At 37.9% G+C, this 16,788-nt stretch overlaps 1 protein-coding gene across 2 annotated transcripts; it reads right to left on the bottom strand.

The window, feature by feature from the left end:
* Window positions 1-214: 214 nt before the first annotated feature.
* LOC122001321 lies at window positions 215-9,291 on the bottom strand. 2 transcript variants are annotated; one of them, XM_042556006.1, is made up of 6 exons: window positions 9,076-9,291; window positions 8,527-8,692; window positions 7,637-8,371; window positions 6,816-7,254; window positions 5,475-5,556; window positions 215-631 (listed from the first exon to the last, which is right to left on the bottom strand). In XM_042556006.1, exons 1-6 carry the CDS (start codon window positions 9,103-9,105, stop codon window positions 425-427), a joined length of 1,659 nt encoding a protein of 552 aa, XP_042411940.1. In that variant the 5' UTR covers window positions 9,106-9,291; the 3' UTR covers window positions 215-424. The 2 variants fall into 2 exon arrangements, with proteins under 2 accessions (XP_042411940.1, XP_042411939.1); XM_042556005.1 differs by lacking the exon at window positions 9,076-9,291 and adding an exon at window positions 8,818-9,040.
* Between the last annotated feature and the right edge of the window lie 7,497 nt (window positions 9,292-16,788).

Here is a 16,788-nt window from a genome sequence, read left to right as displayed (position 1 = left end):
TAAATCAAATTAAACTCAAATAATCAGCTTAGTTTATTTTAAACTCTAACAAAGAGCTTACTAACAAGAACAGAAGATGAAGGGATAGGTGTTAGTTGTTGAAAACGAAAGACAGAAATAAAGTGTAAAAATTTTCTTTCCAATTTTTCAGTCTGTTTTAAGTTTTGTGATGGCTCGTGAACATTGTTGAATCCAATGTGCCTTTTCGACTATCAACCAAAAACATATTCCATTATACAACAGATACAATAAAGAGCATCTTTGGAGAACCATGTGGAAAACAAGTTTTCTTGATTTCATTGAGACAATAAGCAGTTGACACTAGACCATAAGTTGAATATGATTACGCATGCGATACAAGGAGAAAGACGATGCAGTAATCCTATACTTTGTGTAACTTAGCTCAGAACTATAGTAGTAGAAATTAGCAAAACCAACTACAGCACCAGAACTGCAGCATTGATATGTGACCGGTTCGACGAATCTGTTCTGCCTGTTTAGCTGTTCTGGTAGCCTGCCGCTTCCTCTTCGCTTCAGCAAGTGCTTGTTTCTGCTCTACCCGTCGATGTGTCACTGCAAGTTTCTTAACCATCTTGCCTTGTGCTTGAGCTTTCATCCATTCAGCTTGGGCCTGAGCAAAAAAACAAACAAACAATAGATATAGGAAAAGATAGATCAAGAATATTACTTCTATTATTCAAACAAAATCAATGTTCTAATCTTCTAAGGGTAACATCATTAAACTTTTAAGCACGTGAAAGATTAAGAAAGAGAATAGAAGTACCATATTGCTAGCATTTATGTACAAAGTAAGAATTTGAAGTTTCTCAACTTTCAAATGAAGTAACGATAAGCTGGCCTTTGCATTTCAATGTCTTATTAAGAAGCATCATCAAAGAGAAAATGAGGGATTCTCAAGTTTAAAAGACTTTACATTCTTTGGAATCATAATCTAAGAGTTGGAATGTATGAACTCTAGGAAACAGGAAGTTGAAAATTTGGTGATTGTGGTGTCCCCCAGCAAGTGGAATCAAAGCAACAAATGGTATCATAAGTGGATCTTTATATGGAGCCTCTAAAGTTTCCTAGTAGGTAAGGCAAGTAGCACATAGAATAAAATTATATGAAAATGGCAAGGAATTCAGCAAACATCAAAGGATTCATAAGAGGCTCAGTTAACCTTTATGATGATTGAGAATATCAAATCTATTAACGGAACAAGGTTTTGATGAAGAGCGTGGCATCAAACTATAACTTGCTGATATTGTCATTCATATGGCGGTTAATCAAATTATGACATATGACGCTATGCAAAAAAGTGTAGGCACATAGCATGACAAACAGTGTCATTAACTGCATCCATCTTAAAAGGTGGTTGTACCTGTTCTATAAACAAATTATGAAAACGTGATGGAGCATCTAAACATTTTTCAGGCTATGGTTAGAGATTTCAAATGGTAACTTAGTACACATATTAATTACTTTACTACTTGAATCATCTACTTCTTTAGTGAAAACTCTTCTACTTGGCAGGAGAGATAAAGTCACTCTACAGAGACGGTTAAGGGAAGCTATTATATATGTTGCTTAAAGGAAAAAGTTGCTAAGTTAAATTTAAGTCACAGTTAGTTATACAAGGCAAAGGTGCAATAAAAGAATTACTCAAAAGATAATTTCTATATTGTAGATCTAGATGTGAGCCTAGATCTTCAAAGGATATTTAGTGTTGCAGCTGCAATGCAAAGCATATGGTTTAATCAGAAGAAATTATCTAGAGAAGGCAAAGATTCAGGGTAGTGTGTACATAGTCAAAACTAAGGGCATTGTTTCTCTTATGTCTCAAAGCAAAAAAACCCACCTTCTATAATCTAGTATATAGACTTAGCTTGTGTAGTGTACGTTTATAGCAAGAGGGAGAGGGAGTTGTTTCAGACGTTTGATGCAAATATTTAACCATGACTATAAATCTAAGATATAAGTCATAGGTGAAGGTACCATACGACAAGTCGATGAAGTCAAACCCAATTAAACTAGAGGAATACGACACATCTTGGGGAGATATGTAACGCCCCGGCCCGGGTGGGCCCCACCCGAACCGAACCGGGAACGCTACCAGAATTGTCCATCGGGTTGACAACTAGCTCCACAGACCACCGGAGATCCTTTCAGCGTGCTTTGTCCTCACTCGCACGCACCCTAGAAAATTTCCCAGAGGTCACCCATCCTCAGATTTCTCCAAGCCAAGTACGCTTAACTTTGGAGTTCTTAAGTTTGGGCTTCCGAAAAGGAAGGTGCACCTTAGTGATATGGATAGTACCATCTAATCTTTTAAGTCATACTTAACCAGAATCTCAGAACCGGGGTATTACAATCACCCCCACTTAAAGACACAATGTCCTCGTTGTGTAACCACGAATCACACCACAGACAAATCCCAGAATCTCCCTTGCTAGGTGGTGCCCTGGGTACTCCTGCCACAAGCGCACTCACGGTCGCAAGGTCACTCTGATACCATCTGTAACGCCCCGGCCCGGGCGGGCCCCACCAAGACCGAATCGGGAACGCCACCAAAATTGCCCATCGGGTTGACGACTAGCTCCATAGACCACCGGAGGTCCTTTCAGCGTGCTTTGTCCTCACTCGCATGCACCCTGGAAAACTTCCCAGGAGGTCACCCATTCTCAGATTTCTCCAAACCAAGCACGTTTAACTTTGGAGTTCTTAAGTTTGGGCTTCCGAAAAGGAAGGTGCACCTTGGTGATATGAATAGTATCATCTAACCTCTTAAGCCATATTTAATCAGAATCTCAAAATCAGGGTATTATAATCACCCTCACTTAAAGAGACAACGTCCTCGTTGTGTAATCACGAATCACACCATAGACAAATCCCAAAATCTCCCTCGCTAGGTGGTGCCTTGGGTGCTCCTGCCACAGGCGCACTCACGGTCACAAGATCGCTCTGATACCATCTATAACGCCCCGACCCAGGCGGGCCCCACCCAGACCGAATCGGGAATGCCACCAAAATTGTCCATTGGATTGACGACTAGCTCCATAGACTACCGGAGGTCCTTTCAACGTGCTTTGTCCTCACTCGCACGTACCCTGGAAAACTTCCCAGAAGGTCACCCATCCTCGGATTTCTCCAAGCCAAGCACGTTTAACTTTGGAGTTCTTAAGTTTGGGCTTCCGAAAAGGAAGGTGTGCCTTGGTGATATGGATAGTACCATCTAACCTTTTAAGCCATACTTAACCAGAATCTCAGAACCGGGGTATTACAAGATAAGAGGAATTTAGTTTTACAAGACGGTTACATTTACAAGGTACCAGTACAATGGAACTAGTGAAGTTCTGAAGGTTAATTTGTGGTAAGAAGATCCACATAATGAAAAGGTTATAGAAAGGTTTATATCATCTGAAGACATCTCTAAAATGGATAAAATAGTTTGCATATGTAGAGTGCTCAAGACATACAATGCAACTCAAGACACAAGATGATAAAAATATATTGATTATTTACAGGTGTAGGGATTCCTACAATTTTCCTCCATAGTATAGTATCATCGATCATATAAATTATATAGAGACTAAATTAAGATAGAATAAGATATGTGGATTAGATGACTTTTGGCTCGTATAGTGACAGAGCAGAACCTCTCTTGATTATCACCTTAAGAGTTTCAGATGTAGTGGAGTGTTAAGGTGGATATAATTGGGTTCAATAATATATTACACCTAATAAGCCTAGCTATAGGTTAAATGCCAACAAACACGAGTTTAGGATTTCTTAATGAATTTCAGTATAGTTTTAAATGGTTGGGGCCAAGGAGACGCTCAGTGGTTTATACCGAAGATATTTTTCTTTCAAGAAGACTTTTTAGTATTTTGAAAAATGCGAAGATGAGTTTTTCATTCATGTTGAGGAAGAGTTTAGGAATGATTGAGAGTCCTCTTGTAAAAAGTTTAGCTGATGAATTTATTGTACTTTTGCTCTCATAGTATTCAGATTTAGACTCTCTTTGAGGATATAAACTTAAGCTAAACCACATTAAATTGTTTTTTTTGTGGTGCTTGTATTATTGTGCCTAGGTAGATAAAGATTACACCATGCAACCTTATAATGAGGGTTATTAAGTATTCTAAATGCATCAATATTTGATCTATAAATGTGTTCCTTAAGGCGGTCGATTATGCAAGAGGTGCAAGAACACCTCCAACCCCATCTAGTGGAATCAAAAGCTTTTGTTATCCCAATAGTTAAACATATAAGAATTGCACAATTAACTAAGAAAGTAGATTCCATGTGATTGAGACTCTTTAAGTGATATAAAAGTTTGAATGCACTGAAAACTTCAAAGGCTCCATTCTCTAGTGAATAAAGATAAATAATATTATAACAAAGCATTTGATTTTTTTGTTCACTTTTTTTTTTGATAATCCAGCTGTCCGGGCTTCACGCGGCTAATCTTGGAGATAGACTACCTTTTCCTTGGTTCACCTAATAGGTAAATCTAAAGCATAACTTATGCACACTTAAAAACCGATCTCTAGGATATTCATTTCATTTTTTTTTTTACTTTTGTTTTATAGAGAAATGTTGTCCTTTTTCATACATATGATAAGGAGGAGCTCCCAAAATGGAAATTATTGGACAACAATATAAGTGTCACTGCATCGTGGCTAGGTGAGACACAACACAGGCTAGTTTTGCCTAGTTTTTTATAGGTCATGCCACGACTAGCCTAACTCCGACCCAGTCATGACAAGCACAACTCCAAATATTTCGTGTTGAGCACAACCTAAAATAGGCTTGGGTGACTCGTGTCCATGGTAGCATGATAATTTACATTAAATTTTATAAAAAAAGAAAAATATAAAAATTGAATAAAATTATTTTTATAAAGATTAATTAAAATCTTGATATTCGAACATATTTTTATTTTAAAAATATAAAATATTTTAAATAAAAATTAATAATAAATTGACTAAGTTTGGGCTCAAGAATCTACTAAGTTTGCTAAGCTAGCACAACACGGTTCAAGGTGAGCCATGCCAGATCATGACATGAGTAGCACGACCCAATTTACTCCTCTAAGGAGCATTGATGGCTTGTACTCTACGTAGATGGATCTTATTAGTGTAGGCTAAATTATGTGTATTTGATATTTTACTTTCATAAAGGATGAAGAACAAAAACAAAAATTAGATGACGTCCTTAACTTATATCAAATAAGGCCAAACTAATTGTACTATAAAGTGGAGATTTTATCAAAAAAGATATTGTTACATAAATATCAGTGAACTATAAAGGGCGTGCATATAGTTTTACTCTTGTTGGTTGTTTGCTTTTATTTCTTTTCTTTCCTGAATTATTTTCTCTCTCCATATTTCATCTGTGTGACTGCATGAAATAATCCACATTTCCTTTTAGACGAGTAAAATAGAAGCCTTTAAGGTTATCAACAGTCTTACCTCAATTCTCCTCAGCTTCATTTCATATTTTGCTTTCTGATGGTCCTCCCATGCTTGTATTTTAGCCTCTTCACGACTATACCTGAAATAAGTTAGGGATTCAATCTCCTGACCTCAACATGTAGAAAGTCATGCTACTAGTTAAGTCTCCAAATCATTTTACTGCAATCATTACTAGTGAAATTGAAATTAAGCAATTTACGAACACAACAAGTATCAATGGCAATATGGCCATTCACATTAAGTAATTTTTGTTCACAGTTAGCAAGGTACCTATGGCTCTTACTATGTGAATTGCCTTGTCCCATTCGTTGACTTTAAAAGGACAAAGTAGGCCCAACAACACAGTGGGTTTACTCATTCATGCCATGGTTTAGATTTCATTCTGTTTCAATTCAAGGCTGCATATTTTCAGTCTAGTAGAAAGCTTGCTAGCAACCGAAATACTCAAAACTCAAAGCTGAACTGCAATCACCTTACATAGCATTCAATGGATGGATTAGATTGAAAATGACATGGTTTAGCTTGAATGATGAGAGAAAAGAAGACTAACTTATGTGCTATGTGCACATACTTAATCAAGTCTATGTCACTAAACAATCTACAATGGGTCCTAGATTTGTCACTCATGCAGAGGATCTAGATGCTATACTAAATAATTCCTAATAGTCAATGCACATTGGTTCCCTGCAAGAATATAGATATGTATTTATAAAACATTGAATTGGCATAATAGAATCACAAATTATTGTGATCCTCGCATAAAGATATAAGGGGTATTCTCTTAATAATTGTGAGCATGTGTCATTGTGTCATCAAGAAACTTAAAGGAGCTAATTTGAATGAATCGATAAGCAAATAACAAAGAAAATGACAATCAGAAAAAAGCTTTACATTTAATGAATGAGACAAGGAAATTTATGTCTCTTTCCAGATTTAGGTGGCACTCGGGCATGTGTTACGTACATGCTTCCAAAATTTGAAAATGTCTGTTCAAAAATTTAGAAAAGTGGATGGGTTGGGTGGATGGTTCAGCATGGATGTTCCTTGAAGACTAAATGACACCTGGACACATAGCACTCTCTAGTTATTAAGGTTCACGTTAACAAATGTTGAATAGATGAATATTATTGAGAACAAAGCAAGAATAAGTAAAATAGCACAAAAGTTGACTGCAAAACTACTTTCTTCATTTACTTTATTACATAAAATGTAGTCTTGGATAAGCATCTACTTACCATCTACAAAAGTAACACTCATGTCCGAGAAAACTGTTAACATCCAAAATGGACTATTTCTAGAAATGTTAAAGAGCTAAAAATATGAACTAACAAATAATACCTGAAAGTATATACAGATTTTTGGGATTCCTCCCATGCAACTGCACGGGCTTCGAATTCTGATATTTTTATTCTTTCTGAGTCTAGACTGGAAGAAGTATGCTCTTTGTCATCTTTACTAGCCCAGGAAGCAATGTTCAACTTACCAAGTTGAATTCCAAGGGCGGCTATCTCTCTTCTTGTTTTCAATTGCACATCTTTATCAGACAATTCTATGTTGCTGACATTCTTTTGCATTTTTAACTCATCCTGTGTATTTGAACCAGCAGGGGTTGAGGGTGGTGCTTCTTTTTTTGGACTTGATGGAGTTGAAGAAAGTGGACTTCTGATGGGAGTCGTTGCACCAACAGGTGTTCCAGTCCTCGAAGGGTCCTGGCTTGGAATGGGTGTCATCTCTGTTCCAACATCTCTCATTGAAACAGACTGAAAATCAGGTGTACCTACATAAATGAATCAGAAATTTATCGAAAGCTTTTTAAAAAGAAAAATAAAGCTAAAATAGCTAGTGAATTATGCATTATTTAAATTTAACAGTTAACATCGCAAATATGTATGAAGGATTTCTAAGACTACTCTTGTAGAAGTATTTGCTATAGGGTTCTCTGATGTCAATAACTCATTTGTCATCCAAAAAATATTATATTAAATTCATAATAGAATTGAGAGATACAGTGTCAAGTATCATCCAAGCAATAAGATCCAAAAAGAAACAGGAATCACAGGAAAACCAGTCATTAAGGGCATTTTAGGACTTTTAGGACAATAGTTCATAAAGGTATGAGTTTATTTGAAATAATACAAGGTAGTCTAAGTATTTCGTACCAGATATATTAGTTGTAGGGTTTTCTGAGGCATTGGGCTTGCTATAGCAACTGGTAACAGAAGATAAGTCTGTCAACCCACTTGCTCCAGTTGTGGAGTTCAAATTGGATAGTGAGGAAGTAGGAGTAAAAGAGAACTTCTCGGTCACAGTTTGTGATGCAGATTTGTTCACACTGCCATATTTTGAATCTGCTTCCTGTAAGAAAGAATGTCTTTCTACATTCCTATACTCTGGTGCAAGCTTATTGGAAACAACTTCCAGGCACCCCAGGTTTTGCCCAACAACCTTCTTTGGAACATTTGGCTTTAAATGCATAATTTGTCGATGAAGTATCCATCTCTCTGCATCATTCCACTTCGACGGAAGATTCTTCAAGAAGGGGCTAGCCACTTGCTGCTGCAGCAGTCTTTCCCCTTTATGAAACTCAAAACTGCGAACGCTACCATTGTCATTTACACCATCATGGGCTATTCCATCTTCTGGTATTTGCACTGGATGGACTGTGTTCAAATTGCTGGTTGAATCAGCCAACATAGGATCAGATTTAACAGCATCTCGAGTCTTATTGCAACAGATATCAACTTTGACTTTGGAAAGAAAATCCTTCCGAAAGGATGGAGTTTGATCTCCCTGAGAATAGCTAAGAACATTCTTAACAGACAACTCCAATCTTGGAACTTCTGAGTTTACAATAGCACGCAGAGAAGTAGCACCTTTGGACTCTTTAAACCCAACTATAACCAAGAGAAAGGCATTATTAACCTTAAGAAAATATGTAGCCTACGAAGTTTTAAACATATGACCATAAAAGTACAAATATTTTCCTCTAAATGCAAACTTAATCTCTCATTGACATTTAATCAAACATCCAAAGCTCACATTGACTGACCTTCTTCCTCAAAATCTTCAGCTAATAGGCTGCTTTTGGAGTGCTCCATTTCCTCAAGCTTGGAAGGAGATGCTCTAGACGAACTATTCCCTCCTTCCTTCTTTTGAGCACCACTGCGAGTGCCTAATAATTTAATCCTGAGCTTACTGGGAGAAATGACTCCCATCTGCAAATACAAATTAACAAACAAGCACAGACTGAATACTTAACAGGATTCAACATATTTAGAACTGCAAATCAACAATGAGACGTAATCCGCTAAAGATCTCACTCAAATCCCATTACACTCACACATACTACTAACTCATGCAAGTAGAAACCCAGATCAAAATGAGCACCAAAAGCTATCACAAATGGCATGCAAGGCCTCTAGAAATCTGTGGCATTGTCAAATGCAGTTACGTGTTCTCGTGCAGGCACAAAGTGACAGGCGCAGCAAAGACAAATCTTTGTGACACATGAAACAGTTGAAAAATCCAGCGGTACAGTGAAAGGCAACAAAGAGATTTACGACATATTTAATCTCGACAATGAACTTAAAACCAGCACCTGAACTTTGTGAATCCTCTCATACTCCATTTCCTACACTGCTACACACACAGTGCTGTGTTCTTATGAGTTGTCGCCAAAACGCCAGAGTCGAGTTTAAGCAAGGAAGCGAATCGGCGGTGTCTCCGATTCCTCGGGGAGCTTCAAGCTCTTTTATTATTTCTCTTGGAAATTACTTTTTTTTCGCTTTTATTTCGACACCCCTGGAAATTTGAAGCTTTTGGTTAAGGTAGAGGCAAACTTTTTTCATATTCACTTTTTTAGTAACACTAACTAATTTAGGCAAACTGATATAAAATCTCTGTGACGTTTTCTCTAACAAAATTAATTAAAAGCATCTTAATTTATGAATTCAAAGCGATTTCTTTTAAAATTTGTTTCCGCATAATAAATAAAGAATAGTCTCAGCCTTTTATACTAGTCTTATTTATAATTTAGAATGAGTGTTTTTTTATTCCTAAAAAGATGAAAGATATGCCATAAAGACTAGCCAACCTAATGGGGATTGAATATAAAAAGTAGTGATAATAGAAATCTAGGAATAATGAAAAGAAACGAGGCAGCACCACTTTTGCTTAAATCTCGGGTGGAGTAGATGGAGCCTCCAGGGTTTTATAGAGATTTTTATTATCACGGAATGAATGTTGGATTTTTGGACTCTAAATCTGTCTAGTTCATCAATTGGAGTAGATGATGGATTAAACAAGTCCAAGAAAATGATGGATTGGATTCGAGATCAAACTGTGGCACATCAACAGCCGGATCGGACCTTGAGATTGGTGCTCCATTGGCTTCTCTGTTTGGCATTCAATTTCCATGTTTATTCATTCACTGCAGGGCCAGTCAAAGTTTCTTCTCGGTGACCCAAAAAAATATTACGTGTGGTAGAGAAAGTGCTGTCATGCCCATGCCCTGTGTGTCAGAGCTTAGGGTTCCTGTAAAAGCCACAATCATCGCTCGCAAGAATAAAAAGACAATAAAATTAAAGGTTATAAAAGATGTTTCTATTTTGGCTCTTTACAAATAAGGAATTAAGCACTGATATCTACTAAATTAGATTTTGCAGCGGTAACTAAGGCTGCACAAGTTAGACTGACAGAATAATTGCATCGCAGCAAAGACAAATCTTTAAAAAAAGTTTGATTTTGAATTGGAGAGTTTGAAAATGTTGCATCGTTGTGTTCAACGGGGACAATGATCACCAAAAGGCTGCTCACGTATTTTGTGCTTGCAATTTGATAATACAACGAACCATGTCGGAGACAAGCGCAATGTGACAAACATGATGTGGAGTTGATCATTGGGGGGAGAAATTGTGCTCCCTTAGGGCGAGGCATTGCATCCATCGCCAACATAGGGAGACTGATCATTTTGTCACCACTTAAGCTAGAATATGTTAGCAAATTTTGAATGACATTGTTGGATCAAATCACACAGTCGATGATAGGTGGTTTTTGGTAACCATCTGCAGCTGACATGATTGTAGTGGGTGTTTGTCAGTTTGACAAAATTTGAATTGGGTGAGCTCCGAAAGCACGTTTCTCCTACCTCTTCTGTGCTAATACTGAAAACAAGTACCTGCATGTAAGAAATCTTAATTATAGTTCAGTGTAGGGCGATCAACCCGTGAAATGGAAGGCAGGAGAAGGCAGCTTCAGTTAATGGGACTACTTCCATACAGAGCTGTCCTTCAGCTACACATCCAGAATTGAAAAGTCACAACATTAAGCAATCGTATAAAATTGGGAATACGGTGATACAAATAACGCAGCAGTACTAAATCCAAATTTATCACTCATTCAACCTCAAACCTCAAACCAAATTTTCATGCCTGAAGTTCCTGCAAAATAAATAAGAAAACGCAAGTGTAAACCTAAATTCTACATATATTGGCATCTGGGAAGATGCAACTGGAGCAAGACTGGCTGTGTACAAATTCACATGGGCATTGATGAAGTGGAATTGAATTCCTTCTGAGGCAATTACTTGACTAAGAATTAAAACAGTGGAGTCTCGTACACATATTTTAGATGTAAATAAACCATGATTTTGTTTCCTTGAAATAACCACTTTCTAGTATGAGGAAATTGTAATTCATAATGAGTAAAGCACATGAGAGGGTCACAAATTGTCATACCTTCCCTTAACCTAACCGAGAACTTCTTGAGCATTTGCACTGTTGAGTTCTGTGTAATTTAATTTGAACTATTTTTCTTAGCTTATGTTAATACATATGGAGCTCTTCCATCCTTGCTTAGTAAAGTTAAGGAGACTTACACGCATACGCGGGCCAAGCCCAAATCAGGTGGTTTTGGAGGGTTCGAGCCGGAAATTCATAAATTGGACGTGACACACGCGATCATCGCACGCAGGGGGGTGCAAATCCCCAGCTCGTCTTCCCTCTCTGTGTGCGTGCACTTTTGTCCTGAGGCTTGGTTTTGCAATCTGAGGTTAAGTCCGAGTGCGACGTTCCTCTCGAGTGGTTGTCGAATCTTGGGAGAATTTTACCGGAGAGCCTCTGCACCGTGGACGACAATAAATTCTCTAAAGACAGTCGGCACGCCGACGCTTCAACCGGAAGATAATAATTTCTGAATCTTACTCTTTTATTTACCTATTTATTGTTGAGTTTTAATTCACATTATTCCTTATGCTTTTAGTCTCATATTGCTAAGCCAAGAAGGTTGGAAGACTTTATATATGGAGTCCTTCCATCCATGCTTAGCAATGTTGAGGGGACTTACACGCATGCGCGGACTGAGCCCAAATCAGGTGGTTTCGGTGGGTTTGAGCCGGAAATCCATAAACCGAGCGCAACGCACGTGATCATCGCGCGCAGGGGGGGTGTGTGCAAATCCCCAGCTCGTGGGCCTCGCGCTTACGGGTGACTTGGTTTATTTTTGGTTTGGTTCTGTCCCTCGCACCTGGTGGTTCGGTTCTGTCCGCGCGAGGAAGCGAAGCAGCGCGACAGCATCTGTTCGATTCTGTCCGCGTCGCGTGAGGATGTGAAGCAGCGCACCCGCGCGTGAGATGAGGAAGCAGAAGCAAAGCGTGCGTCGCTTCCTCTGCACTGCTTCAAGTGTATAAATACACTTCCTCTGCTCCTTCTCAATTCACTCCGAAAAAAGCAAAGCATTCCTCTGCTTTCTCCTTCTTTTTCTTATTCTTTCCAAATTATGAGACTTGGTTCTGCGATCTGAGGTTGAGTTCGAGTGCGGCGTTCGTCTTGGAGTGCACCTACGAATAGCGCGAGCAGTTGTCGGATCTTGGGAGGATTTTGCCGGAGAGCCTCTGCACCGTGGGCGGTAATAAATTCTCTAAAGACAGTCGGCAAGTCTGACGCTTCAACCGGAGATACACAAATTCTTAATCTTACTCTTATTACTGTTTATTACATGCTTATCATTTATTGGTGCAATTATAGATTATTATATTAACATAATCATATCACAACATTTATTTCATGCTTACTAGTTTGATACAAATATATTACTATATTAATACTCTCATTCAAACAACATGCACCATATCCATTATCAGCACCATCCTACAAAAAAACAGAATAACTGAGAATTCAAAAATGTGATAATGAAGTAAGCTACTTTTCAGGAATCAATATCTGAAGACAATATACCTTGGTCCAGTAAGAATTATCCATGAGTCTGTCATCAACAAATTTAACATCATCCACCTTTACCCTTTGAAATGGGATAATACTTTTTGGCTGCAAGAACAATAGATAATCCATGAAGTACATGAAAATATGTCAAAATCTCAGGTTTAATTACAAGCATAAAGAACAGAGGATGTTCAATATTTAATGCAAACCAAATAAACCCTCTAAATATTTAATGTCAATAAAAAAAATCTCAGTTCAGCATATCACAAGATGAAAAATAGTTATGATAATAATTATTGGTTCCAAGCACAAAAAAATTACAAGATGGATCAGACAATAACTATCATTTCAGTAGTGTTCAAATTGTAACATAGATTAGACCCAATCTATCAGTTCAGAAGTGTAGAAACTATAGCCCCGGGGGTAGGCACCCATGCAGTCTCCCAAGCACTCCCATGATTTGATTTCCATTTGTAGCACATTGCAAAGCATTTTCCTCTTGTCGGATGACAAATACAGGATGATGGACTATTGGGCTGGACTATGAGCATTTTCGGATTTATCCACAGATAAGAAACTTCCATGGGACCGATCGATCATCTCCAGAATTAGTCTGTCTGAAAGGCCAGGTGCTAGCTAAAAAAATGTACAAATAAAATACATTGATTTAGCAAAATCTTTAGAATATTTTTTTTTCAAATTTAGCACATCATTTCATTTTTATCAAATCTAGCACAACATACACTTTGTGTTAAAATCTAAGATCCATCAACTAGTTATTTGTCCACCATTAAAAAATCACATGGCATCTATGTGTCATCTAAAAAATGCATGTTGGGAATGCCGGTGTGGAAAGGGAAAATAATAAATTATTTTCCCCACTCTTCTTCGCCAAAAGAAACTGAAGCTGATCTCCATTCTACATCTTTAAAGTGATATCTCACTGTCACCACCCCCATTCATCACGTCAAACTCCATCCGCAAATTCCTAAAATATACATATTATTTAAAATGTGGACAACATTACGATTATTTTTGGAGGAGTTACCTATGCATGCATTTCGTATTTGCAAAATGTGAAACTTAATTAGTTTCGCATTCTGCAAATGCGAAAAAGATGAAACTGCCAATCCTTCTGCAAACGGCAAAAAAATTTTTTGTCTGTTTTATAGCTTTCGCATTTGCTAAATGCGAAACTAAGAAAGAATTTTTTGTTTTATAGCTTTCGCATTAAAACTAAGAATTTTTTTATTTGCTGCGAAAGCATTAGTTTCGCATTTGCTAAATGCAAAACTAAGGATTTTATTTTTTTTTTGTTTGCTAAATGCGAAACTAATGCTTTTGCATTTAGCAAATGCGAAACAAATGCTTTCTCAGAAAACAAAAAAAAAAATCTTAGTGTAAACTAATGTTTTCGCATTTGCTAAATGCAAAACTATAGCTTTCTGCTCCAAGAACTTATAAACAAATCATTTTAACAAAACTGATCTTGATTGCAAAAATAGTTGATGAAAGGTGATGAGTACAAATTTTTTTTAAGAAATATCATATATGAAAAAAGAACCACAATATGAGGGGGACCAAACCTAACCTCATACTATAGTTTACAAGGACTCCAAAGATTTACATGAATATTCAAAAATAAACCAACTCCTCACCATACTTACATTCCAAACACTCAAAACAAGAAAATAATTACAAACTCTTTAACAAGAAAAGCACTTCCTTGTAAACTACTAACCCCAAAACAATTAATAAACTCTCCAAATAAGAAAAACTCATATAAAAAAAATCTCTTCTTGATAAAGAAAACTCCATCTCTTTTTTTTCCTAAAGCTACCAAAGAATTCATATTTTTCAACCAAACAGTATCACCAAGTCATCAACCCCTTGAAAGATAGAAAAATTATGAAGTTTTATATCAAATGGATATCCCTTAAAATCTAAAGCAAAGCACCATAAAAAAGTCCATGCACCACAAAACAGATACACCATAAAATCTCCACAGCACCAAGATCAGATAACACAAACAAGAATCCACCAAAAACTAAATAGCATCCAATTCCACCCACAAAAGTATCCTGATATCAACAACAAAAAAAAGACCATAAACCACCAACCCAAACCATCAATATATCTATAATATCAACCAAAATCTGGAAACATCAAGAAAGTCCCATCAAATGTACCTCATAAAACACCACCATATTCCACTTCCTACATCATCATTATTTCCAGCAAATCATAATAAAATCAGCAACAAAAGGGCATATTCAGATAAACGCTCAAGTAAATAAGCACAAGTCTATAACAGAAATAAAATCCACCACATAAAATACCACAAACCACATAAGAACATTTGCACCTCAACAATTTCCAAGAATTCCTCAGCTTCATCAATATTTGAAACCAAATTTCTTATAGAATAAAACAATAAACAACTACACCACACTCATAAAAGATAAATTGCACATAATATCTACAGCAACTCACCCCTACATATTTTTACAAACCTTCCACCGAAATCCCAACCAAAACACCAACAGCAAAGAAAATCTAATCAAAATTAATATATATCCTTGCAAAGAAACCACCGACAATAAAAGCCAGAACATACAAAGATTTTAGAATTTCATACTGTTGGTACAATATTTCCTAAGTCAAGGTTGATCTAGTTGACTGAGCTTGAATTGGTTCAAGCTTGAGTCTTGATATTTAGATTTCGATGTTTGACAATACATGTAGACAACACATGGAGATTGCAGGTGCGATTGTTCATGTGGGGAGATTAGAAGGAAAGTCAAGTAGGTCAAGGTTGACTGGATACTTGATTGGAAAGTCCTGGTGAGTGAAGCTAGGCAAATAGAAAGTCCTGGTGAGTGAAGCTAGGCAGAAGGAAAGTCCTAGTGAGTGAAGCTAGACAGAAGGAAAGTCCTAGTGAGTGAAGCCAAGCACAGGAAATCCAGATGGATCAAGTTTGATCAGACATCTGGTGTTGGAAAGTCCAAGTAGGTCAAAGGGATGACCGGATACTTGGCATGGGAAATCCAGGCGGATCAAGGTTGATCGGACACCTGGTGGAGATAAGTCCAAGTGGGTCAAGGATGATCGGACACTTGGCATGAGGAGAAAAGTCCAAGTGGGTGAAAGGGATTGACCGGACACTTGGTGAGGGAGTCCTAGCAGGTCAAAGATGACCGGATGCTAGGCGTGATATACCAACAGGTCATGGTTGACCGGATGTTGGTTGTAGGAACTCTTGGACTTGATTGGGCAAGTCCATATGGGCTGGATCGATTAACCGATCGATTGGCTCATGCCCAATCGATCGGTTGATCGATTGGGAGAGTGGCGATCGCACAGAATAGCTCTGGATCGATCGAGCGATTGATTCAGAGCCTCCAATCGATCGGTTGATCGATTGGGAGTTGCGATTCTGTGCGATAAGCCCTGGATCGATCAGCCGATCGATCCAGGCAATTCCTGAGAGCACAGAGACGCTCTGGATCGATCGGCTGATCGATCCAAAGCCTCCCCGATCGATTGGGAGCAATCCAATCGATTGGGATTTGACCGTTGGCGCAGGATATAGCTGTTGGCGAGCGTTTCTCTCGGCAGAACTTCCATGGCTTTCATCTCCGATCCTCACAGCGACTCCAGCCACTTCTCCACAGTTCTCACGCCAGATCTTGAAGGTTCTTGGAGTTTTTTCCAAGTCAAGAGGCGGATCTACAACAAGAAAAAGAAAGCTAGGGTTAGGGTTTTCTTGTGTAAACTTGTAAGCTTTTGCTTATATTTTGTTTCCTTTCCCTTTCTTCTTGTAGTGTGAACTTGTAGGGCTTCTCCGCCTTCGGTAGTTACCGTAAAGGAGTGTTTTATTAGTGGAGGGTGTGTGAGTGTGTGGATCCTTGGATTAGTCACCTCTTGTGAGGTGGATACCAAGTAAATCCTCTTGTTAGCGTTGTATTTTATTTCTTGTTTGTTTTCCGCTGCATATCTTTGAAGAAACAAGCAACGAAGAGCACGACGAGCGCGAAGAGCTATTCACCCCCTCCCCCCCCTCTAGCTACATTTTTGGTCTCAACAAGTGGTAT

Source organism: Zingiber officinale, chromosome 7A (genome assembly GCF_018446385.1).
Source record: "Zingiber officinale cultivar Zhangliang chromosome 7A, Zo_v1.1, whole genome shotgun sequence".
Classification (NCBI taxonomy): domain Eukaryota; kingdom Viridiplantae; phylum Streptophyta; class Magnoliopsida; order Zingiberales; family Zingiberaceae; genus Zingiber; species Zingiber officinale.
Note: the sequence above shows the minus strand (reverse complement) of the source record. Positions and strands in the feature narration are given on the sequence as shown.